At 45.8% G+C, this 24,650-nt stretch overlaps 2 protein-coding genes across 2 annotated transcripts; both read right to left on the reverse strand.

Moving 5' to 3' along the window:
• Window positions 1–13,027: 13,027 nt before the first annotated feature.
• On the reverse strand, window positions 13,028–16,868 carry LOC121846880 (synaptojanin-2-binding protein-like). Its single transcript, XM_042325139.1, has 4 exons — window positions 16,559–16,868; window positions 15,528–15,664; window positions 14,107–14,202; window positions 13,028–13,342 (listed from the first exon to the last, which is right to left on the reverse strand). Exons 1-4 carry the CDS (start codon window positions 16,809–16,811, stop codon window positions 13,190–13,192), a joined length of 639 nt encoding a protein of 212 aa, XP_042181073.1. The 5' UTR covers window positions 16,812–16,868; the 3' UTR covers window positions 13,028–13,189.
• A 718-nt stretch (window positions 16,869–17,586) lies between these two features.
• On the reverse strand, window positions 17,587–24,200 carry lgals3a (lectin, galactoside binding soluble 3a). The gene is made up of 6 exons (XM_024430572.2): window positions 24,057–24,200; window positions 23,694–23,708; window positions 22,806–23,579; window positions 22,217–22,305; window positions 20,316–20,490; window positions 17,587–18,715 (listed from the first exon to the last, which is right to left on the reverse strand). The coding sequence occupies exons 2-6, from the start codon at window positions 23,703–23,705 to the stop codon at window positions 18,560–18,562; spliced, it is 1,206 nt and encodes a 401-aa protein (XP_024286340.1). The 5' UTR covers window positions 23,706–23,708; window positions 24,057–24,200; the 3' UTR covers window positions 17,587–18,559.
• Between the last annotated feature and the right edge of the window lie 450 nt (window positions 24,201–24,650).

Genomic DNA, 24,650 nt, shown 5'->3' on the forward strand with positions numbered 1-24,650 from the left:
AATAGGATGAGTGAATGAGTGGGACCAGTGGACTCAATAGGATGAGTGAATGAGTGGGACCAGTGGACTCAATAGGATGAGTGAATGAGTGGGACCAGTGGACTCAATAGGATGAGTGAATGAGTGGGACCAGTGGACTCAATAGCATGAGTGAATGAGTGGGACCAGTGGACTCAATAGGATAAGTGAATGAGTGGGACCAGTGGACTCAATAGCATGAGTGAATGAGTGGGACCAGTGGACTCAATAGGATGAGTGAATGAGTTGGGGATGTCGTCAACCTTTTTCCCAAAGTGGTTGACAAAGTCGTCCGCGGAGGGATGAGGAAAAATTAGTTTCCTAATGTTGTGGAAAATCCGATCCAAAAGATCAAGGCGGAGAGTATTTAATTATGTAATAGAAATATCTTTAATCAAGCTACTGCAGGGGAGATCTAACTCTGATTTCAAATTATTAATGGTTACATGTCCCTTATATAGTGGGAGGTGATACAATGTTGTTTACACAACAGTTTTGTCGATACAAGCAACCGTTCCGGAAACACAGTGGCCTTGTGCTAGGGTATAGAAAGGCATAACATTACAGAACATATCCCTGCCACCACACTAGGGTAAGAGGCAGAAGTTCGACATTTAGAGTGGTTAGAAAGTGGCTTTAGTAGCAGATACAGAGGAAGAGAAGGTAGAGAAGGAGGAGTGAAAGGATGATAGGTCCTCTGGAAGTTGAGTTTTCCTTCATTTTCTCTCGGCTGTCTGCAACCCTGTTCTGTAAACTTGCAATGAGTCACTCAGCCATGGAGCAATAGGGGAGGGCTGAGCCTGCCGGGAGGAAAGGGACCGTGTGAGTCATAGGATGCAGAAAGGGAGGAGAGTAGGGGTCGAAGAGGCCGAATCAGGAGACAGAAGGGAGAAGATTTAGCAGAAGGGAGAGATGATAGGATAGAATAGGAGAGAGTAGAGGGAGAGATAGAACAAAGACTGCGATGGAGCATGACCATCTGGGTAGGGACTGAGTGGTTAGGGTTGGAGGAGAGGGAGACCTGGAGGGGGTAGGGACTGAGTGGTTAGGGTTGGAGGAGAGGGAGACCTGGAGGGGTAGGGACTGAGTGGTTAGGGTTGGAGGAGAGGGAGACCTGGAGGGGGTAGGGACTGAGTGGTTAGGGTTGGAGGAGAGGAGACCTGGAGGGGTAGGGACTGGGTGGTTAGGGTTGGAGGAGAGGAAGACCTGGAGGGGGTAGGGACTGAGTTGTTAGGGTTGGAGGAGAGGGAGACCTGGAGGGGTTTAGGGACTGAGTGGTTAGGGTTGGGGGAAGGGAGACAGAAAAGGAAACAAAGTTGTGATCAGAGACCTGGAGGAGGTTACAGTGAGATTAGTAGGAGAACAGAGACCTGGAGGGGGGTTACAGTGAGATTAGTAGGAGAACAGAGACCTGGAGGGGGTTACAATGAGATTAGTAGGAGAACAGAGACCTGGAGGGGTTACAGTGAGATTAGTAGGAGAACAGAGACCTGGAGGGGGTTACAGTGAGATTAGTAGGAGAACAGAGACCTGGAGGGGTTACAGTGAGATTAGTAGGAGAACAGAGACCTGGAGGGGGTTACAGTGAGATTAGTAGGAGAACAGAGACCTGGAGGGGGTTACAGTGAGATTAGTAGGAGAACAGAGACCTGGAGGGGGTTACAGTGAGATTAGTAGGAGAACAGAGACCTGGAGGGGTTACAGTGAGATTAGTAGGAGAACAGAGACCTGGAGGGGTTACAGAGATTAGTAGGTGATCAGAGACCTGGAGGGGGGATTTACAGTGAGATTAGTAGGAGAACAGAGACCTGGAGGGGGGTTACAGTGAGATTAGTAGGAGAACAGAGACCTGGAGGGGGGGTTACAGTGAGATTAGTAGGAGAACAGACTCTTGTAAAGATGAGGTCAATCGTATTGCCTGCCTTGTGAGTTGGAGATTATTAAAAAAAGGCTGAGGTCAAAAGAGGCAAGGGGAAAGAGAGAGTTGGAAAGAAATTAATCGAAGGCAGACGTGGGGAGGTTGAAGTCACCAAGTACGACAAATGATGAGCCATCGTGAGGAAATTATCTTATCAGGGTGGCAAGCTTATCTGGTGGGCGACTAGATGCTCTCGAACTATGAGAGAACAGTCGGATGGAGACAGAGCAGCTGGAGTAGCAGTGTTTTCTGCGGTGATCCGTGTCTCCGTCAGGGACAAAAAGTCAAGGGACTGAAGGGCAGCATAGGTTGAGATGAACTCAGCGTTCTTGACCACAGATCGGCAGTTCAAAACGCTGCCAGAGACCCGGGTTGTGAGCACAGGGTATACTAAATTAGAAGGGTTGCAGCCAAGGGGTGGGGAGCGTCTCTAAAGCCTACAGGGAGAGGTGAGAACAGGTATAGAAAAACACACATAGTTGACAAAGCCACAAAAGAGCAAAACAAGATCATCTGTAAATAACTAGGTAAGATACTCAAGTGATAGTGTGGAGACTTCCTCTCTTTCCTTCCTCGAACACATTTCCGCAGAACAGTCTGTTTCGCTGACGGTCTTAGTTCAGCAACAAAACTGACATGACCGTCACTTACATCTGCCCCTGTGAAACCAGGGGAGACTGAAGAAGTACTCCCTGTTCACCCACGACTGCGTGGCCACGCACGCCTCCAACTCAATCATCAAGTTTGCGGACGACACAACAGTGGTAGGCTTGATTAACAACAACGACGAGACGGCCTACAGGGAGGAGGTGAGGGCCCTCGGAGTGTGGTGTCAGGAAAATAACCTCACACTCAACGTCAACAAAACTAAGGAGATGATTGTGGACTTCAGGAAACAGCAGAGGGAACACCCCCCTATCCACATTGATGGAACAGTAGTGGAGAGGGTAGTAAGTTTTAAGTTCCTTGGCGTACACATCACAGACAAACTGAATTGGTCCACCCACACAGACAGCATCGTGAAGAAGGCGCAGCAGCGCCTCTTCAACCTCAGGAGGCTGAAGAAATTCAGCTTGTCACCAAAAGCACTCACAAACTTCTACAGATGCACAATCGAGAGCATCCTGTCGGGCTGTATCACCGCCTGGTACGGCAACTGCTCCGCCCACAACCGTAAGGCTCTCCAGAGGGTAGTGAGGTCTGCACAACGCATCACCGGGGGCAAACTACCTGCCCTCCAGGACACCTACACCACCCGATGTCACAGAAAGGCCATAAAGATCAGGACAACAACCAGCTGAGCCACTGCCTGTTCACCCCGCTATCATCCAGAAGGCGAGGTCAGTACAGGTGCATCAAAGCTGGGACAGAGAGACTGAAAAACAGCTTCTATCTCAAGGCCATCAGACTGTTAAACAGCCACCACTAACATTGAGTGGCTGCTGCCAACACACTGACTCAACTCCAGCCACTTTAATAATGGGAATTGATGGGAAATGATGTAAAAATAATATATCACTAGCCACTTTAAACAATGCTACCTAATATAATGTTTACATACCCTACATTATTCATCTCATATGTATATACTGTACTCTATATCATCTACTGCATCTTTATGTAATACATGTATCACTAGCCCAACTATGCCACTTTGTTTACATACTCATCTCATATGTATATACTGTACTCAATACCATCTACTGTATCTTGCCTATGCCGCTCTGTACCATCACTCATTCATATATCTTTATGTACATATTCTTTATCCCCTTACACTTGTGTCTATAAGGTAGTAGTTTTGGAATTGTTAGTTAGATTACTTGTTGGATTATTACTGCATTGTCGGAACTAGAAGCACAAGCATTTCGCTACACTCGCATTAACATCTGCTAACCATGTGTATGTGACAAATAAAATTTGATTTGATTTGATTTGATTACCTAGCAGAGGTGAAGAGTACCCCGCCGTGTACTAATCACTGATTGCCTAGGAAGAGGAGAAACCCCTCCAATAGAGCCTCTGATAACCAAAACAAGTCACAAATTGCCCTGCGCCTTAATCCTGGTTGATGTGTCAGCAACTATCTGCAAATGACGAGCTGTCAACAACTATCTGCAAATGATGAGCAGTCAGCAGTTCACACATCAAGTAGGCTACTGGGAAGACAGGCAACACTTAAAGTAGATGGACCTAGCTAGCAAAAAGACAGTCCGAGACCACAACAGATAAAGACAACAAGACAGTACTAGACCACAACAGATAAAGACAACAAGACAGTACTAGACCACAACGGATAAAGACAACAAGACAGTACTAGACCACAACGGATAAAGACAACAAGTCAGTACTAGACCACAACAGATAAAGACAACAAGTCAGTACTAGACCACAACGGATAAAGACAACAAGACAGTACTAGACCACAACGGATAAAGACAACAAGACAGTACTAGACCACAACGGATAAAGACAACAAGTCAGTACTAGACCACAACAGATAAAGACAACAAGGCAGTACTAGACCACAACAGAAAAATACAACAAGGCAGTACTAGACCACAACAGAAAAATACAACAAGACAGTACTAGACCACAACAGAAAAATACAACAAGGCAGTACTAGACCACAACAGAAAAAAGACAACAAGACAGTACTAGACCACAATAGATAAAGACAACAAGGCAGTCCGAGACCACAACAGAAAAAGACAACACAATTATACTTACTCCTGGAGATATCACGAGTCCTCTCGATATTGAATGAAGTAATGACACCCTATTGCCTATATAGTGCACTATGGGCCATGGTAAAAGTAGTCTGCAGTCTCGTTTAAGCCACCACAAGCCAGAACAGCTTCAATGCACCTTGGCATAGATTCTATACGAGTCCGGAACTCTATTGGAGGGATGCAAATCTAATTATTCCACAAGAAAGTCAATAACTTGGTGTTTTGTTGATGCTGGTGGAAAACGCCATCTCATGCAACGCTCCAGAATCTCCCATAAGTGTTCAACTGGGTTGAGATCTGGTGCCTGAGACAGACACACTTGTCAGTCTAAACAGTTTGCGCATATATTTTGACAAAATTTGATGTTTCGGCTGTTCGCTCACACAATACGTTTTCTTGAAGCAAGTCGGAGCAAAACGAACATAGCATACGGACTGGAGGGAGGGAAGGACACACACACACACTTCATTAAAACCCTATGCTCTTTTGAGACCCTTCTTCCCAAATCACTGAGCTTCTAGCAAAGGTAGTAAAAATATTTGGGAAAGTGGGGCATTTTTAATAGATGACCCTGAACACGATGGGATGTTAATTGCTTAATTAACTCAGGAACCACACCTGTGTGGAAGCACCTGCTTTCAATACACTTTGTATCCCTCATTTACTCAAACGTGTTCCCTTTATTTTGGCAGTTACATGAGCAGCACATTGATGGCACACTTGTTCTACCCGATGGCACTCACCTTTAGCCTGGTCCAATTCAACCTCGTCTTGAAAATATATCTGGTACAAAAGTATAATTTAGAACCAGGAACAGATATAGCCCTTGGTTCACTCCAGACCTGACTGCCCTCGACCAGCACAAAAACATCTTGTGGCGTACTGCATTAGCATCGAATAGCCCCTCGATATGCAACTTTTCAGGGAAGTTAGGAACCAATATACACAGGCAGTTAGGAAAGCTATGAATACCTTTTTCAAACAGAAATTTGCATCCTGTAGCACAAACTCCAAAAAGTTCTGGGACACTGTAAAGTCCATGGAGAATAAGAGCACCTCCTCCCAGCTGCTCACTGCAGAGTCTAGGAAACACTGTCACTACCAATAAATCCACTATAATTGAGAATTTCAATAAGCATTTTTCTACGGCTGGCCATGCTTTCCACCTGGCTACCCCTACCCCGGTCAACTGCCCTGCACCGCCCACAGCAACTCACCCAAGCCTCCCCATTTCTCCTTCAGCCAAATCCAGATAGCTGATGTTCTGAAAGAGCTGCAAAATCTGGACCCCTACAAATCAACCGGGCTAGACAATATGGACCCTCTCTTCCTAAAAGTATCTGCCGAAATTGTTGCAACCCCTATTTACTAGCCTCTTCAACCTCTCTTTCATATCGTCTGAGATCCACAAAGATTGGAAAGCTGCCGTGGTCATCCCCCTCTTCAAAGGGGGAGACACTCTAGACCCAAACTGCTACAGACCTATATCCATCCTGCCCTGCCTTTCTAAGGTCTTCGAAAGCCAAGTTAACAAACAGATAACAGACCATTTCGAATCCCACTGTAGCTTCTCCGCTATGCAATCTGGTTTCAGAGCTGGTCATGGGTGCACCTCAGCCATGCTTAAAGTCCTAAACGATATCATAACCACCATCGATAAGAGACAATACTGTGCAGCAGTATTCATCGACCTGGCCAAGGCTTTCGACTCTGTCAATCACCACATTCTTATCGGCAGACTCAACAGCCTTGGTTTCTCAAATGACTGCCTCGCCTGGTTCACCAACTACTACTCAGAGTTCAGTGTGTCAAATCAGAGGGCCTGTTGTCCGGACCTCTGGCAGTCTCTATGGGGGTGCCGCAGGGTTCAGTTCTCGGGCCGACTCTCTTCTCTGTATATATCAATGATGTCGCTCTTGCTGCTGGTGATTCTCTGATCCACCTCTACGCAGACGACACCATTCTGTATACTTCTGGCCCTTCTTTGGACACTTTGTTAACTAACCTTAACCTCCAGACGAGCTTCAATGCCATACAACTCTCCTTCCGTGGCCTCCAACTGCTCTTAAATGCAAGTAAAACTAAATGCATGCTCTTCAACCGATTGCTGCCCACAACTGCCTGCCCGTCCAGCATCACTACTCTGGACGGTTCTGACTTAGAATATGTGGACAACTGCAAATACCTAGGTGTCTGTGTAACAGTATAACTTTAGACCGTCCCCTCGCCCATACCCGGGTGCGAACCAGGGACCCTCTGCACACATCAACAACAGTCACCCTCGAAGCATCGTTATCCATCGCTCCACAAAAGCCGCAACCCTTGCAGAGCAAGGGGAACCACTACTTCAAGGTCTCAGAGCAAGTGACGTCACTGATTGAAACGCTATTTAGCACGAACACCGCTAACTAAGCTAGCTGTTTCACATCCGTTACATCTGGCTAGACTGTAAACTCTCTCTCCTTCCAGACTCACATTAACCATCTCCAATCTAAAATTAAATCTAGAATCCTCTTTCTATTTCACAACAAAGCCTCCTTCACTCATGCTGCCAAACATACGTAAAACTGACTATCCTACCGATCCTTGACTTCGTCGATGTCATTCACAAAATAGCCTCCAACACTCTACTCAGCAAATTGGATGCAGTCTATCACAGTGCCATCCGTTTTATCACCAAAGCCCCATATACTACCCACCACTGCGACCTGAATGCTCTCGTTGGCTGACCCTCGCTTCATATTCGTTGCCAAACCCACTGGCTCCAAGTCATCTATAAGTCTCTGCTAGGTAAAGCCCCGCCTTATCTCAGCTCACTGGTCACCATAGCAGCACCCACCCGTAGCACATGCTCCAGCAGGTATATCTCACTGGTCACCCCCAAAGCCAATTCCTCCTTTGGCCGTCTTTCCTTCCAGTTCTCTGCTGCCAATGACTGGAACGAACTGCAAAAATCACAAAAGCTGGAGATTCCCATCTCCCTCACTAGCTTTAAGAACCAGCTGTCAGAGCAGCTCACTGCACCTGTTCATAGCCCATCTGTAAATAGCGCATCCAACTACCTCATCCCCATACTGTATTTATTATTCTTGCTCCTTTGCACCCCAGTATCTCTACTTGCACATCCATCTTCTGCACATCTACCATTCCAGTGTTTAATTGCTATATTGTAATTATTTCACCACCATGGCCTATTTATTGCCTTACCTCCGTTATTTGCACACACTGTATATATACTTTTTTCTATTGTATTATTGACTGTACGTTTGTTTATTCCATGTGTAACTCTGTGTTGTATGTGTCAAACTGCTTTGCTTTATCTTGGCCAGGTTGCAGTTGTAAATGAGAACTTTTTCTCAACTAGCCTACATGGTTAAATAAAGGTGAAATAAATAAAATAATAATAACTTTACACTATACTAGAACAATGTGTTTGGTCTGGTATTGTTCAGCTTTTGATTAAATGAAACCTTGACAATGAATTTGTACAGTATGAAACTGTATCGGTGAACTTTACTGTGGAACAGAAGAGATACTGTTGACTCAGAGACATACTAGTGTACTGAAAACAGTTGGAATGACTGTTCACTGAATGACTGTACTCTGAATGACTGTACTCTGAATGACTGTACTCTCTGCAGTAACCAGGTTTCCATCCAACCGTTTAAATGCAGATGAATTTACCTGACGCATTTAAAAAGTCACGACATGGGGCTTAACGGAAACAGGAAATGGTGACAGATGGCGGGATCTTTTTTTTGTGTCTGTAGAATTAATTATGCAAGAAATAGCCCTGGAAACACCTTCATGTGCAAATGTTGATATAGAAACATACCAGTACATGGGACAGGGCAGCTTATTTTTGCTGACATTTCATCTATTTTCATTCTAGCGTGATAAATTGTTTCATGGACAGTGTGTAGAGAAGTGTAAACCCAGAAAGGTTATAACACCACAGTAAATCGATCAATTCAATCAAATCAATGCCATTTGAGAGGTGATATTCTATACTCAAGTGAACAGACAGTCAAGTGTCCCAATAGCCTGGGCCAACCAGAGGCCTATATACACAGAATGATTATATAGCCTATACATCAATTGGCTCCAACTCAGTGGCTGGCTAGGAACCCAGTTGGGTGTCCCGACTCCAGGCTCGTTTCCAAGGAGACGTTTGAACAGTCTAACATGTACATGACAATGATTGACGCTGGTGCACGACGCCAATACAACAAGACCCCGATCCTCATGAAACAGACATTTACTCGAAGTGCAACTGTCCTGAGCTCTCTTTATTGGCATTCGTAGGATAATATAAAATGTATTTGTTTTTGCTTCATACAAGGTCAGTAGGGTGACGACACACACCTATATCCAGACAAAACAAAATACATGGAATGTAAAACGTTAAACATCAACCATGACTGAGTCCCAAATGGCACCCTATTCTCTACATAGGACTCTGGTCAAAAGTAGTGCACTACTTAGGGAATAGGGTGCTAATTATGACCAAAAAAAAAGAAAAAGGATTTATACACACACCCTTAATCCACCCCTCTATTACAGTGATTGGATGAGCTGCAGGACTGCTATACATCCACTAGGTGGCAGCGTCGGGCCTTGAGGATTAAATGAATAGCTCCATATGGCTTTCAAAACAGCATCAAACGGTCTGTTTTAAAGTCATATTTGTTTGAAAGTCTCATCATTTTTGTTTTCCTTCTTTGCAAACAATACTAAAGTAGATAAAGCAATAAATTGTTTCTTTCTCCATAAAAACTATTTGCTTACTGCTGTTAATGTGTACGTCATGCACACCACATGGATTAGATTAACAGAAATTAATTTAAAAAATGTTCATTAGATTAACAAATAACACCAGCCTCAATGTGAACCTGGAAACATTTAAAAATAACATTTCTCTTTTAGGGACACACATTAGTGACATAGTCCAGACAGATATAAAACATGTCTCTCCTACTTTACAACATGGACAGCGTAACCGTCATCACTGTACATTCTAATGAGACGCCTGATTTATATAGTAGCCTGATGATGCCAGTTTGTGCCATCATGTCAACTCCTTGTCACGCCAAACAGTTTGTCTTGATAGGGACAGATCTGAGACCAGGCTATAGGAGGAGACAGCAGATCTGAGACCAGGCTATAGGAGGAGACAGCAGATCTGAGACCAGGCTATAGGAGGAGACAGCAGATCTGAGACCAGGCTATAGGAGGAGACAGCAGATCTGAGACCAGGCTATAGGAGGAGACAGCAGATCTGAGACCAGGCTATAGGAGGAGACAGCAGATCTGAGACCAGGCTATAGGAGGAGACAGCAGATCTGAGACCAGGCTATAGGAGGAGACAGCAGATCTGAGACCAGGCTATAGGAGGAGACAGCAGATCTGAGACCAGGCTATAGGAGGAGGCAGCAGATCTGAGACCAGGCTATAGGAGGAGACAGCAGATCTGAGACCAGGCTATAGGAGGAGGCAGCAGATCTGAGACCAGGCTATAGGAGGAGGCAGCAGATCTGAGACCAGGCTATAGGAGGAGGCAGCAGATCTGAGACCAGGCTATAGGAGGAGGCAGCAGATCTGAGACCAGGCTATAGGAGGAGGCAGCAGATCTGAGACCAGGCTATAGGAGGAGGCAGCAGATCTGAGACCAGGCTATAGGAGGAGGCAGCAGATCTGAGACCAGGCTATAGGAGGAAGCAGCAGATCTGAGACCAGGCTATAGGAGGAGGCAGCAGATCTGAGACCAGGCTATAGGAGGAGGCAGCAGATCTGAGACCAGGCTATAGGAGGAGACAGCAGATCTGAGACCAGGCTATAGAATGAGACAGCAGATCTGAGACCAGGCTATAGAATGAGACAGCAGATCTGAGACCAGGCTATAGGAGGAGACAGCAGATCTGAGACCAGGCTATAGGAGGAGACAGCAGATCTGAGACCAGGCTATAGGAGGAGACAGCAGATCTGAGACCAGGCTATAGGAGGAGACAACAGATCTGAGACCAGGCTACTATGTTCACAACACATCACTGATTCAACATCCATCACGAGCCTCAATGTGACTAGTCTGAACCACCTCTCAACCTCAAACACCACAAACTCAAATGTTATCTTTACACATATAGAGCTACTCCTGAAATGATTCTGGTACAATTAGAGACATTTTAACCACAGGAGGGACAAAACATAAACATAAGAATCACGAAATCAAAACACATAGCTAATTTGCATCTGTACAGACGGACAAATCAAAACACATAGCTAATTTGCATCTGTACAGACGGACAAATCAAAACACATAGCTAATTTGCATCTGTACAGACGGACAAATCAAAACACATAGCTAATTTGCATCTGTACAGACGGACAAATCAAAACACATAGCTAATTTCTGTACAGACGGACAAATCAAAACACATAGCTAATTTCTGTACAGACGGACAAATCAAAACACAGTGTACCAGTGAGTTCTCAGCCTACTGGCTCACCAAAAAAACAGATCAGCCATTCAGTTACAAAGGCTACTCTGAGTGACTGAACACAACATGGCCTTTCAGTTTCCAAAAACACCCTGTAAGAACAGGAAACTGGTGAGCAGGCAGGCCCCTTGAGTGAGTCAGGCTCAAACTCTGCCTAGAAACTCTACAAATAAATCTCTATCCTGACAGAGAACGATATCTTTGGGATAAATAAGCTTTTTAGGTCAGCCAAGTCCTTCTGTCTGAGGAGCACAGCTCTGCCCAGCAGAGGGAATGCCATGCGCACATCTTTTCAATTTATTTGTACAATTACAAAGTTCTCATTATCTCGTCGGTGTTATACCTGTATAGCAAGAAAGTAAAGTTTAGCATTTTGGTAATCACAAAAAAATATATGTATATACAGTACCAGTCAAAAGCTTGAACACACCTACTCATTCCAGGGTTTCTCTTTATTTTTACTATTTTCAACATTATAGCATAATAGTGAAGACATCAAAACTATGAAATAACACATATGGAATCAAGTCATTAAACATTTAAAAAAAAAAAAAAGTTTTTTAAAAATAAACTTAAATCAACATTTATTTTATATTTGAGATTCTTCAAAGTAGTCACCCTTTGCCTTGATGACAGCTTTGCACACTTGACATTCTCTTAACCAGATTCATGAGGAATGCTTTTCAATTAACAGGTGTGACTTTTTAAAAGTTCATTTGTGAAATTTCTTTCCTTCTTAATGCATTTGAGCAAATCAGTTATGTTGTGATATGGTAGCGGTGGTACACAGAAGATAGGGCTATTTGGGAAAAGACCAAGTCCATATTATGGCAAGAACAGCTCAAATAAGCAAAGAGAAACGACAGTCCATCTTTACTTTAAGACATGAAGGTCAGTCAATCTGGAGAATGTTCAAGAACTTTGAAAGTTTCAAATGCAGTCGCAAAAACCATCGAGCTCTATGAGGAAACTGGCTCCCATGAGGACCGCCACATGAAAGGAAGACCCAGAGTTACCTCTGCTGCAGAGGATAAGTTCATTAGAGTTACCTGCCTCAGAAATTTCAACCCAAATAAATGCTTCACAGAGTTCAAGTAAACAGACACATCTCAACATCAACTGTTCAGAGGAGACTGTGTGAATCAGGTCTTCACGGTCAAATTGCTGCAAAGAAACCACTACTAAAGGACACCAATAAGAAGAAGAGACTTGCTTGGGCCAAGAAACACGAGCAATGGACATTAAACCAACCGCCGTGTCTTTGTGAGATGCAGAGTAGGTGAACGGATGATCTCCGTATGTGTGGTTCCCACCGTGAAGCATGGAGGTGGTGGTGTGATAGTGCTTTGCTGATGACACTAATTTTTTTAGAATCCAAGGCACACTTAACCAGCATGGCTACCACAGCATTCTGCAGCGATACGCCATCCCATCTGGTTTGCGCTTAGTGGGACTATCATTTGCTTTTCGTCAGGACAATGAACCAACACACCTCCAGGCTGTGTAAGGGCTATTTGACCAAGAAGGAGAGTGATGGTGCGGCATCAGATGACCTGGTCTCCACAATCACCCGACCTCAACCCAATTGAGATGGTTTGGGATGAGTTGGACAGCAGAGTGAAGGAAAAGCAGCCAACAAGTGCTCAGCATATGTGGGAACTCCTTCAAGACTGATGGAAAAGCATTCCAGGTGAAGCTGGTTGAGAGAATGCCAAGAGTGTGCAAAGCTGACAAGGCAAAGGGTGGCTACTTTGAAGAATATAAAAAATATTTTGATTGATTTAACACTTTTTTGGTTACTACATGATTCCATATGTGTTATTTCATAGTTTTGATGTCTTCACTATTATTCTACAATGTAGAAAATAGTAAAAATAAAGAAAAAACCCTTGAATGAGTAGATGAGTTCAAATTTTTCACTGGTACTGTATAATTTCTTTTTTTGGGGGGGAGGGGGCTTCAACAAAGTGTTCAGTCCTAGGTTTTGCTTTTAAAAATGCTTTGGAGGAGAAAGATACATAGGTTTAAAAATGCCTCCTCAGTTGTGGTTGGAAGCGCATGAAGAGGACAGTAACAGCTGCAGCAGCTCCCAGGACAGCCACAAGTATTCCCAAGGAGGAGACAGACGAGCCCCCGTCAGGTCTGGAACTGGGGGGCCCATTCATGGCCATGGTGGGCTGTTGGGAAAGAGGGACTACTTCACTGGCAACAAAGTGACATGTTACAACACATCCGAGTGTGTTCAATAGGCACGAAAAGTGAAACGGGGAAGGTAGGAGCTATTTGCAAAACGCTTTGCTACAATGTTCCCTAATGAATACGACCAAACCTGACGAAGATGTTCATTGATTTTTTTTTTTAAATATCTATATATTTTAACCTTTATTTAACTAGGCAAGTCAGTTAAGAACAAATTGTTATTTTCAATGACGGCCTGGGAACAGTGGGTTAACTGCCTGTTCAGGGACAGAACGACAGATTTGTACCTTGTCAGCTCGGGGGTTTGAACTTGCAACCTTCCGGTTACTAGTCCAACGCTCTAACCACTAGGCTACCCTGCCGCCCCTCCACTCTAACCACTAGGCTACCCTGCCGCCCCTCCACTCTAACCACTAGGCTACCCTGCCGCCCCTCCACTCTAACCACTAGGCTACCCTGGCTACCCTGCCATCCCTCCACTCTAACCACTAGGCTACCCTGCCGCCCCTCCACTCTAACCACCAGGCTACCCTGTCACCTCCCTACCTCTACACTCTAACCACTAGGCTACCCTGCCACCCCTCCACCCCCACCTCTCCACTCTAACCACTAGGCTACCCTGCCACCTCTACACTCTAACCACTAGGCTACCCTGCCACCCCTCCACTCTAACCACTAGGCTACCCTGCCAACCCAGGCGGATTGAGAAGGTCCAGAGGAGTGAAAAAGAGCCCCCACTCACCCTCTGCTGTACGCGTAGCTGCACGTCCTCTCCTGCTGACCTGAAGAGCTCCACAGCAGCACTGTGTGACAGGTTCTCCAGCTTGTGGCCATTTATCTACATAAAGACAGAACAGAGGGAAAATAAAACCCACAGAGCTTAATACATACTAATGTGATCAAATACTAGACCTAAAGTAGACTGTACCATGATAAGTTAATTTAGGATCTCCCTTCCAGAGATAAGACTGGATGGAGTCTTCTGCAGTAGATGGCTAAAACCTCAAGCATAATACACATTTTCCCCAGATAGACTATTTGATTAATTTATTGATTCAAACATCACATTCCTCCTTCTAACCACTAGTTGGCTCTCTAGCGGTCGAGCTAGTGGGGGGAGAGGTTTTCTGCTCCCCAAGCTAGTCCACTAGTCGGCTCTCTAGCGGTCGAGCTAGTGGGGGAGAGGTTTTCTGCTCCCCAAGCTAGTCCACTAGTCGGCTCTCTAGCGGTTGAGCGGGGGGAGAGGTTTTCGAGCTAGTGGGGGGTCGAGCTAGGTTTTCTGCTCCCGGTTGAGCTAAGCTAGTCCACTAGTCTCTCTAGGCTCTCTCCCCAAGCGGTCTCTCTAGAGCTAGTGGGGGAGAGGTTTTCTGCTCCCCAAGCTAGTCCACTAGTCGGCTCTCTCCCCAAGCTAGTCCACTAGGGCTCTCTAGAGCTAGTGGGGGAGAGGTTTTCTGCTCCCTAGCAAGCTAGTCCACTAGTCGGCTCTCTAGCGGTCGAGCTAGTGGGGGGAGAGGTTTTCTGCTCCCCAAGCTAGTCCACTAGTCTCTCTAGGCTCTGCTCCCCAGCGGTTGAGCTAGTGGGGGGAGAGGTTTTCTGCTCCCCAAGCTAGTCCACTAGTCGGCTCTCTAGCGGTTGAGCTAGTGGGGGAGAGGTCCACTAGTTTTCTGCTCCCTGCTCCCCAGCTAGTCCACTAGTCTGGCTCTCTAGCGGTCGAGCTAGTGGGGAGAGGTTTTCTGCTCCCCAAGCTAGTCCACTAGTCGGCTCTCTCCCCAGCGGTCGAGCTAGTGGGGTCCACTAGAGAGGTTTTCTGCTCCCCAAGCTAGTCCACTAGTTGGCTCTCTAGCGGTTGAGCTAGTGGGGGAGAGGTTTTCTGCTCCCCAAGCTAGTCCACTAGTCGGCTCTCTAGCGGTCGAGCTAGTGGGGGGAGAGGTTTTCTGCTCCCCAAGCTAGTCCACTAGTCGGCTCTCTAGCGGTTGAGCTAGTGGGGGAGAGGTTTTCTGCTCCCCAAGCTAGTCCACTAGTCGGCTCTCTAGCGGTTGAGCTAGTGGGGGGAGAGGTTTTCTGCTCCCCAAGCTAGTCCACTAGTCGGCTCTCTAGCGGTCGAGCTAGTGGGGGGAGAGGTTTTCTGCTTCCCAAACTCAAAAATTGAAAGTCCATCTTTACGGCCAATATCTTGTCTCCTTCTTGTAATCTTCCATCCAACGCTGCAGCTCCATTCTGTTTGATTTTAGCCACATAGATCCCACTGTCATTCAGAACATACTGCTGGTCCAGACCTCCCACTATGTTAAACCCTAGACCTGGGGAGAGGGAGAAAGAGAGAGAGGGGGGTGAGAGGGGCTGGGAGTGAGGGGGAGTGGAGTGAGTGAGGGGAAGAGAGTGGGGGGGTAAACAGTAATATCTTGTGAAACAGCCTACTGATAACTGTCTGGATATTCAAAGAAGGAGAGGCCATAGAGAAATATAAGACATTCTAATTCTATGGGGAAGGCAATGTAACTATGGTAATGCAGCCAGTAGTATGTGTTGCAGACGGGTCTGGAGAGGTGTGGACTAGAGGTCGACCTCTAGAGTGGACTGAATGGGAAGTCTGCCGATTAGAATGTTGGCATCTATTTGGGACAAAGTACAAATCATAACCACTCCAATAATAGCCTATAAAATGCAGTCAGGCTTCTTGTCATGTCGTAAAACAATGTCATAAATAATGTCGTAAAATAAATGTCATAAAACTTGTGAACAAATGGTTCTGAGACAAAAGATTTGCCAAGTGCACACACTTTTTTTTTTTTCACGGCTAAAATCTGATTTAAAATATTGGTAGGAGAGGTAGCTAATACTACTGTCCAGGGATCGGATTGTCACTTCTGATTAGCTGAGAAATGCTATTGCGACAACATTGAATGAGTAGAGGCTATCAGTTAACTAACATTAGCTAACTAGTTGCTAGCTCGAGTCTCATTTGGCTCAGTGAACTACAGGTGGAAAACTCAATATCGGCGGCGTTCAAGTTGCAACCTATTTGCAATGACCAGATTAGATACCAAGTTGACAAAAGTTTCATTTTAAAAAAAGACAGCCAGCTGAGCTAGCAAGCAAAGCAACAGCTTATGAGCTAGCTACCTAGTTAGCCAGGCCATCAGTTTGCTAGCTTGGTAGCTGTCAGGAGATGAGACTGAAAGCTATTTTCTTACCTTGTGGTCCTCTTTTCAACTGTATACCCAGCACTGTAGGCGCAGTATACTTTGCTGACCCGTTCATGATGTAAGGAAATCCCAAAGGACAAGCTAAATAGCTGTTTTTGGGGGAGGGGGGGGTAGTTATAAATGTGAAGGTGAACTCATGCAGGAGTTGTGTGTGTGTGAGACACACTGCCTGCCTCGTCCTCTTCCTGCAGTTTGCTGCCCTCTGATGGACTACAACAACTACACTTCCCAGACGGGTCATCAATCTACTGCTCTACTTATCATGACTTTCGATTGAACCAACCAGAAATGTTTCTATCGGTCAAGCGCAAACAGGAAACAGAGGTTACCAAAAGTGCAATGCAAAGGGAGTTATGTACTATAACCACCACTCCTAACACACACACACACAGTGTATTTTTGACACACCAGAATGACATACATTTTCCAATGACACGCTGCGTGGTGTGTACGTTGGATTTATTTAAGGTATGCGTCAAACTATATGCGTAACGAAGGCTTTGACAGAAAGGGTAGCAGAAGGTGAATGTTGAACATGTGTTGCACACATAACCAGATTAGTACCTGCGTACTAATTTTGCGCATTGACCCTGTGTCCCGAAGCGTAAAGAAAATGAAAAAGAGCTTCTGTCAACCAGCGGTTCTCAACCTGGGATGTATTCACTAGGAACCCAACAGAACCAAAAGGACAAAACGGGGCGGGGCCTAACTGAATTTGTCCAATAGAAACTAGTTTTCATTTGCAAAACATTTTCTATTTGGAGTGAACGATTTCCATTGCAAAACGTTTAGGACTAATGATTACACCCCTGGCCTATCCACAGGGCGTATTCCTTATGAATGAATACTCATTAGAATATATCACAAGGCATAACGATCAGCGCTCAGGTGTCCCCCCCGGTACAGATCTAGGCTCAGCTTCTCCTCCCCCAATCCATTAATGGGTAAAATCCACAAACTGACCCACGATCAGCGTCTAGGCAGTTGCTGAAAAAGAAACCACTGATAACTAGTCATAGAATGTATCAGCTCTCTTCATTCTTTATTGACAAAACTTCATTTTGAAAATAATACTCAAGTCTTTGGTAACCTCTACAAAGTGATACATTGATTTAGCTACGACATTTCATTTTAGCTGCAGATCTGACTACTTCGTAACATTTAACAGACCTTAAAAATCGGCGAGACCTAGAGGATTAATACTGTAAAATGTCGAAATACTTTTGTTATGACTCGACCAGTTTACAGTACACAGAGGCTCTCTCTCTCTATCCTTCTAGTCCATGTCCATTCAGCCTTGCAGACAGCATTGCAATAGAATATAGTGTTTCAAAGCAAAAAGCTACACGGATGTTCAGTCCATTGGTTACACACACACACAACATGCATCATAACCCTGAAAGGCTCATTTGTAATTAACAGACATACAAAAACAATATACAGTCTACTTTGCTGCCGTCATGACAACACTGTGAAATGCTAAAAGGACACGCCCCCCCTTTTGTCCTTGAGACATTTCATGCAGAATAAATATGGTTAAGTTCCCTAGAACTGCCGTTAAAAAGCAGATATCTCCTTCTCCGATACCGTTACATAGCCTAGTTCCTTGCCCTCATTTGTATAGATTACTACCACGTTTAAATGACACAGTCAAATAATTAGATCTCTTTTTTTACCTATAGCCTACAGGACATGCTGTGTAGGGCTTTTCACACCACAGAGCTAAACCGAGCCGGGCCTGGTTACCCATCCGCCACAGTTGCTGGAACAATGCTAGCTAGCACAGTTTGGTTCAGCACGGTAGTGTGAAAAGAGGTATGTGAGCTGCACCGCACCCATCCAGATCATTGGCCACAGTGTCAGTCAGGTGAAGTGAACTGGACTTACATCCCAAATGGCACCCTATTCCCTATGTAGTGCACTACTTTTTTTGACAAGAGCCTATCGGAATAGGGTGCCATTTGGGACACGGCGGTAGTCTCTTGAGTGTTAGATCATGCTTGGGGCCACGCTGTAAAGAGTGACATCCCCCACCACACGTAGCAGGGTGACGTCCTCAAACCCTCCGGCTCTGTGCTCATACTCCAGACAATGGTTCCCATCCACGGCTACTTTAAACGAGTCCTCTTCCACTAGCACCTTCAGCTGCAGAGGGGGGGAGGGGGGGACAGTCACAATAACAACAACTCAGCAATTAAATATCATTTGTGTTCAAATATGAATACAGAGCTAAAAAAAAGTGCAAATCTTTAATAGTTACTGATCTTTGTCAGAAAAATGTATTAGAGATTGTCATTAATTTAATTTACAGTACGGGTAAGTAATTATCTGTAGTTGAGGTCACAGTACATCATCTATATAAGTAATGTCACTACTTTATGTTTAATGGTTGACATTCTCTACCCACATAACACCAGGGGACCCCAACCCTACTGTACCTCAAAACACCAGGGGACCCCAACCCTACTGTACCTCAAAACACCAGGGGACCCCAACCCTACTGTACCTCAAAACACCAGGGGACCCCAACCCTACTGTACCTCAAAACACCAGGGGACCCCAACCCTACTGTACCTCAAAACACCAGGGGACCCCAACACAACTATACCTAAAAACACCAGGGGACCCCAACCCTACTGTACCTCAAAACACCAGGGGACCCCAACCCTACTGTACCTCAAAACACCAGGGGACCCCAACCTTACTGTACCTCAAAACACCAGGGGACCCCAACCTTACTGTACCTCAAAACACCAGGGGACCCCAACCCTGCTCTTCCCCAACCCTACTGTACCTCAAAACACCAGGGGACCCCAACCCTACTGTACCTCAAAACACCAGGGGACCCCAACCTTACTGTACCTCAAAACACCAGGGGACCCCAACCTTACTGTACCTCAAAACACCAGGGGACCCCAACCCTGCTCTTCCCCAACCCTACTGTACCTCAAAACACCAGGGGACCCCAACCCTGCTCAATACTGTACCTCAAAACACCAGGGGACCCCAACCTTACTGTACCTCAAAACACCAGGGGACCCCAACCCTACTGTACCTCAAAACACCAGGGGACCCCAACCCTACTGTACCTCAAAACACCAGGGGACCCCAACCCTACTGTACCTCAAAACACCAGGGGACCCCAACCCTACTGTACCTCAAAACACCAGGGGACCCCAACCCTACTGCACCTCAAAACACCAGGGGACCCCAACCCTACTGTACCTCAAAACACCAGGGGACCCCAACCTTACTGTACCTCAAAACACCAGGGGACCCCAACCTTACTGTACCTCAAAACACCAGGGGACCCCAACCCTGCTCTTCCCCAACCCTACTGTACCTCAAAACACCAGGGGACCCCAACCCTACTGTACCTCAAAACACCAGGGGACCCCAACCTTACTGTACCTCAAAACACCAGGGGACCCCAAACTTACTGTACCTCAAAACACCAGGGGACCCCAACCCTGCTCTTCCCCAACCCTACTGTACCTCAAAACACCAGGGGACCCCAACCCTGCTCAATACTGTACCTCAAAACACCAGGGGACCCCAACCTTACTGTACCTCAAAACACCAGGGGACCCCAACCCTGCTCTTCCCCAACCCTACTGTACCTCAAAACACCAGGGGACCCCAACCCTGCTCAATACTGTACCTCAAAACACCAGGGGACCCCAACCCTGCTCTTCCCCAACCCTACTGTACCTCAAAACACCAGGGGACCCCAACCTTACTGTACCTCAAAACGTTGTCCAGGAACGAAGGGGAAGCCTCCATCTCTCTCCTCTGGACCCCAACACCCATCCAGGTGGGAGTTACGGACAACCTGTTGTTCATAGAAACGAGGGTTGAGGTGGAATACAACCTCTTCATCGTCCTCCTCATCCTCCTCTTTTAAAAAGTCAACATGGAACCTGGAATAAAAAACAAACTGTTTTCATTTATCATCACCAATATACATAAAGACCATGAATTTGACTATAGATAAGGAGTATGAATGGATATACAGCGCCTTAGGAAAGTATTCAGACCCCTTGACTTTTTCCACATTTTGTTACACATTACAGCCTTATTCTAAAACGGATTAAATAATTTTTCGCCCCCTCATCAATCTAGACACAATACCCGATAATGATAAAGCAAAAACAGGTTTTAGACATTTGAGCTAATTTATAAAATAAATTAAACTGAAATATCACATTTACATGAGTATTCAGACCCTTTACTCAGTACTTTGTTCAAGCCCCTTTGGCAGCGATTACAGCCTCAAGTCTTCTTGGGTATGATGCTATAAGCTTGGCACACCTGTATTTGGGGAGTTTCTCCCATTCTTCTCTGCAGATCCTCTCAAGCTCTGTCAGGTTGGATGGGGAGCGTCGCTGCACAGCTATTTTCAGGTCTCTCCAGAGATGTTTGAGCAGGTTCAAGTCCGGACTCTGGCTGGGCCACTCAAAGACATTCAGAGACTTGTCCCGAAGCCACTCCTGCGTTGTCTTGCCAGTGTGCTTAGGATCGTTGTCCTGTTGGAAGGTGAACCTCCGCCCAAGTCTAAGGTTCTGAGTGCTCTGGAGCAGGTTTTCATCAAGGATCTCTCTGCACTTTGCTCTGTTCCTCTTTCCCTTGATCCTGACTAGTCTCCCAGTCCCTGCCGCTGAAAAACATCCCCACAGCATGATGCTGCCACCACCATGCTTCACCGTGGGTATGGTGCCAGGTTTCCTCAAGACGTGACGCTTGGCATTGAGGCCAAAGAGTTCAATCTTGGTTTAATCAGACCAGAGAATCTTGTTTCTCATGGTCTGAAAGTCTTTAGGTGCCTTTTGGCAAACTCCAAGCAGGCTGTCATGTGCTTTTTACTGAGGAGTGGCTTCCGTCTGGCCACTCTACCATAAAGACATAATTGGTGGAGTGCTGCAGAGATGGTTGTCCTTCTGGAAGGTTCTCCCATCTCCACAGAGGAACTCTGGAGCTCTGTCCGAATGACCATCGGGTTGTCTCGGAGCTGTACGGACAATTCCTTTGACCGCATGGCTTGGTTTTTGCACCAATAAATATAATTTACCACAGGTGGACTCCAATCAAGTATAAACATCTCAAGGATGATCAATGGACACAGGATGCATCTGCGCTCAATTTCGAGTCTCATAGCAAAGGGTCCGAATACTTATGTAAATAAGATTTTTCTGTTTTTTTATTTTTAATACATTTGCAAACATTTCCAAAAACCTGTTTTCACTTAGTCATTATGGGGTATTGTGATGTCATTATGGGATATTGTGATGTCATTATGGGATATTGTGATGTCATTATGGGATATTGTGATGTCATTATGGGATATTGTGTGTCGGATTGATGAGGATGTTTTTTTTTATTGAATCCATTTTAGAATAAGGCTGTAACGTAACAAAACATGGAAATAGTCAAGAGGTCTGAATACTTGCTGAAGGCGCTGTACATAAAGACCATGCTTTTGATAAGATAAGGTGTAAGGAGCGGAATGAATGTGCAAATGAATAAATGGCTAAATGCACAAACGAATGAACAGATAAATGAATGGATTAATTAATTAATGGATGAATGGTGTGTGTGTGTGTGTGTGTGTGTGTGTGTGTGTGTGTGTGTGTGTGTGTGAGTACCTACCTTTCTCCTCCAACAATGGGTTCCCCTACAATGGTGATCAACAGCCTGGACATGATGCCAGCATGGAGAGGCAGTTCGTACGGCACCGGCTGAAACAGACGTTATATTTACATGACATGTCGTCGTCATCAGATGCACTACCGGAAGTGTCTCAGGAATAATACAATAACAGGTGTAAACTGTCTTATCAACATATCTAATGTAAAAGTGCACATTTTAAAAGATACCACAGTACTTCACCCCAATTACTGCACTGGAAAAGCACCATATAAATCCAATCAATTGTTATTATTAGTTACCATGTCCAGAGTGGTCAGTAGTGACACTAAAACGTAGCCCTCAGACCAATATAATGCTATTGCAGTATCTAGAATATCAACAGCATTTTTTCCCCCAGCCCTGCAGCAAATCCCTAGCCTGATCCACCATCCTGACCATTGCACTCAGTGTAAGCTGGTGAGATCGGGATGGTCACACAAGGCTAGAAACCCCTCCAAAGAGCCACACTGTGTGTACAGGGAAGCCGAGGATAGAAATGCACCAGGAAGGAAGCAAATGTGTAGCGTTTTAAAATCATGTATTTACTCACCAACATGCCTCCTGGAGCTGCCGATCCCCCATATGGTCCCATGGGACCTGGACCAAAAGAGCCAGGGTGACCGGGCTGGGGTGGGAAAACTCCACCGCCCCCAGGACTCCATGATCCAGGGGGGATTGGAGGGAAGGCCCCACCAGGGAACCCAGGGAAGGTGCCTCCTCCAGGGGGGAAGGCAGCTCCTGGACCTCCAGGCCCATACATCCCCCCACCAGGCTGGGCTCCTGGGTAAGGCACGTTAGGGTAGGGTCCTGGGGGTGCTCCAGGGCTAGTCTGGAAGGGTTCAGATGGGTACTGCATTGGGCCTCCAGGGAAATGCCCGGGGGTCCCACCAGGGGGGAACTGTCCAGGGAACTGTCCCGGTGCTCCGGGTCCGGCTGGGTACTGTCCAGGTGCTCCGGGCCCGGCTGGGTACTGACCCGGCGCTCCGGGCCCGGCTGGGTACTGTCCCGGTGCTCCGGGCCCGGCTGGGTACTGTCCCGGTACCCCTGGTCCGGGCGGGAACCCACCGGGGGCAGAGGGAGCTCCAGGATACTGCCCTGGGGCTCCGGGACCAGAAGAGAAGGGTCCTTGACTTCCAGGGAACTGCCCTGGGGCCCCTGGGCCAGACTGTGGCCCCCCAGGGAATCCCCCAGGAGCAGAGGGCTGTGTTGGGGCTCCAGGAGCTGCACCAGGCCATCCTGGGTTAGTGGGAGGAGGGGCGGTTGGGTTGGGGTTACTCGCTTTCTCAGCTTGGCCCGGGACATCGTCCGCTATGGCATCTGCCAGCTGCATTACCAGAAAGGAACTTTCATTGGTACCATGATCGTCACCAACACATTTACCAGCTTAAATAAGGTATACATTGATGATAAACTTGATTGATAAAAATAACTAACTCACCGAGAAATCCATGTCCTGAAAGGTAATGGGGGTAAAATAAAGTTGTTAGGTCTGAAGCTTACCATAGACCATTACTTGACATATAACAGGCTGAAGTAGCTAGTTAGCTGGCTAGCTATCACAAGCTCCCTAGCTATAAGCTTTTTATTCAACTGGATGGATTACAGGCTGGTTAGTGTTGCACACATGCAGAAAGCTAGAAGCTAGCGGCGTGGCTAGTGGCTCGATGTACACTTACGTAGTTAACTAGCTAGCAAACACTAGCTAGCTAGCTAGCTGATTAGACATATTTATAATGTTCAACGATCAAAGTACAATCAAGACATGTTTTAAAAGTACGGTAGCTAGATTATTCAACGTTACCTCGACAAAAGAGGGACGTCTTTCAACAAATCCTAAAGTTAGATACAAAAATAATGGACCAGGTTGAGATTAAAAATACTGTACAAAACTCCTGAAAGGAAGTGCACAGTCTGCACACGCCTCGAATATGACGTCAACGGGTGGAACCAAATGGGTGCGTTCCAGAGTCACGTGCATTTTCTTGAATTAAAGCGAGTCAGCAATTGAAGATTACCGCAGAGTGACATTTTTTTTTTGTTACAGAATAAAATAAGTAAATCTACCTTTTTTTCCAACTCAACTTTACATGAGTAAAACTCAATTAGTACAGTATGAAATGATGCGAAAATATGTCAATTGAAAAGACTGCCTATTTGCGTGGTGCGGTATACTGTTTTGTTCGCTGGAGATCATGTGTTTCAGTAAACTTGGCTTCATAGTCATGGTTATCAACTGTACCGCAGAAATGGTACCTAAATCACAGAATATAGATGTTGTGGTGGCAGCTGCAGAGAAGTACGAGATTTTACTGCAGATGAGGTGTGTTGAATGATAGTGTTCCGTAGTGATGTGCGGATTGACTCATAACTCGCCGATTAGCAGGGGCAGGCGGCT

The sequence above is a fragment of the Oncorhynchus tshawytscha genome, linkage group LG08 (assembly GCF_018296145.1).
Source record: "Oncorhynchus tshawytscha isolate Ot180627B linkage group LG08, Otsh_v2.0, whole genome shotgun sequence".
NCBI classification, from domain to species: domain Eukaryota; kingdom Metazoa; phylum Chordata; class Actinopteri; order Salmoniformes; family Salmonidae; genus Oncorhynchus; species Oncorhynchus tshawytscha.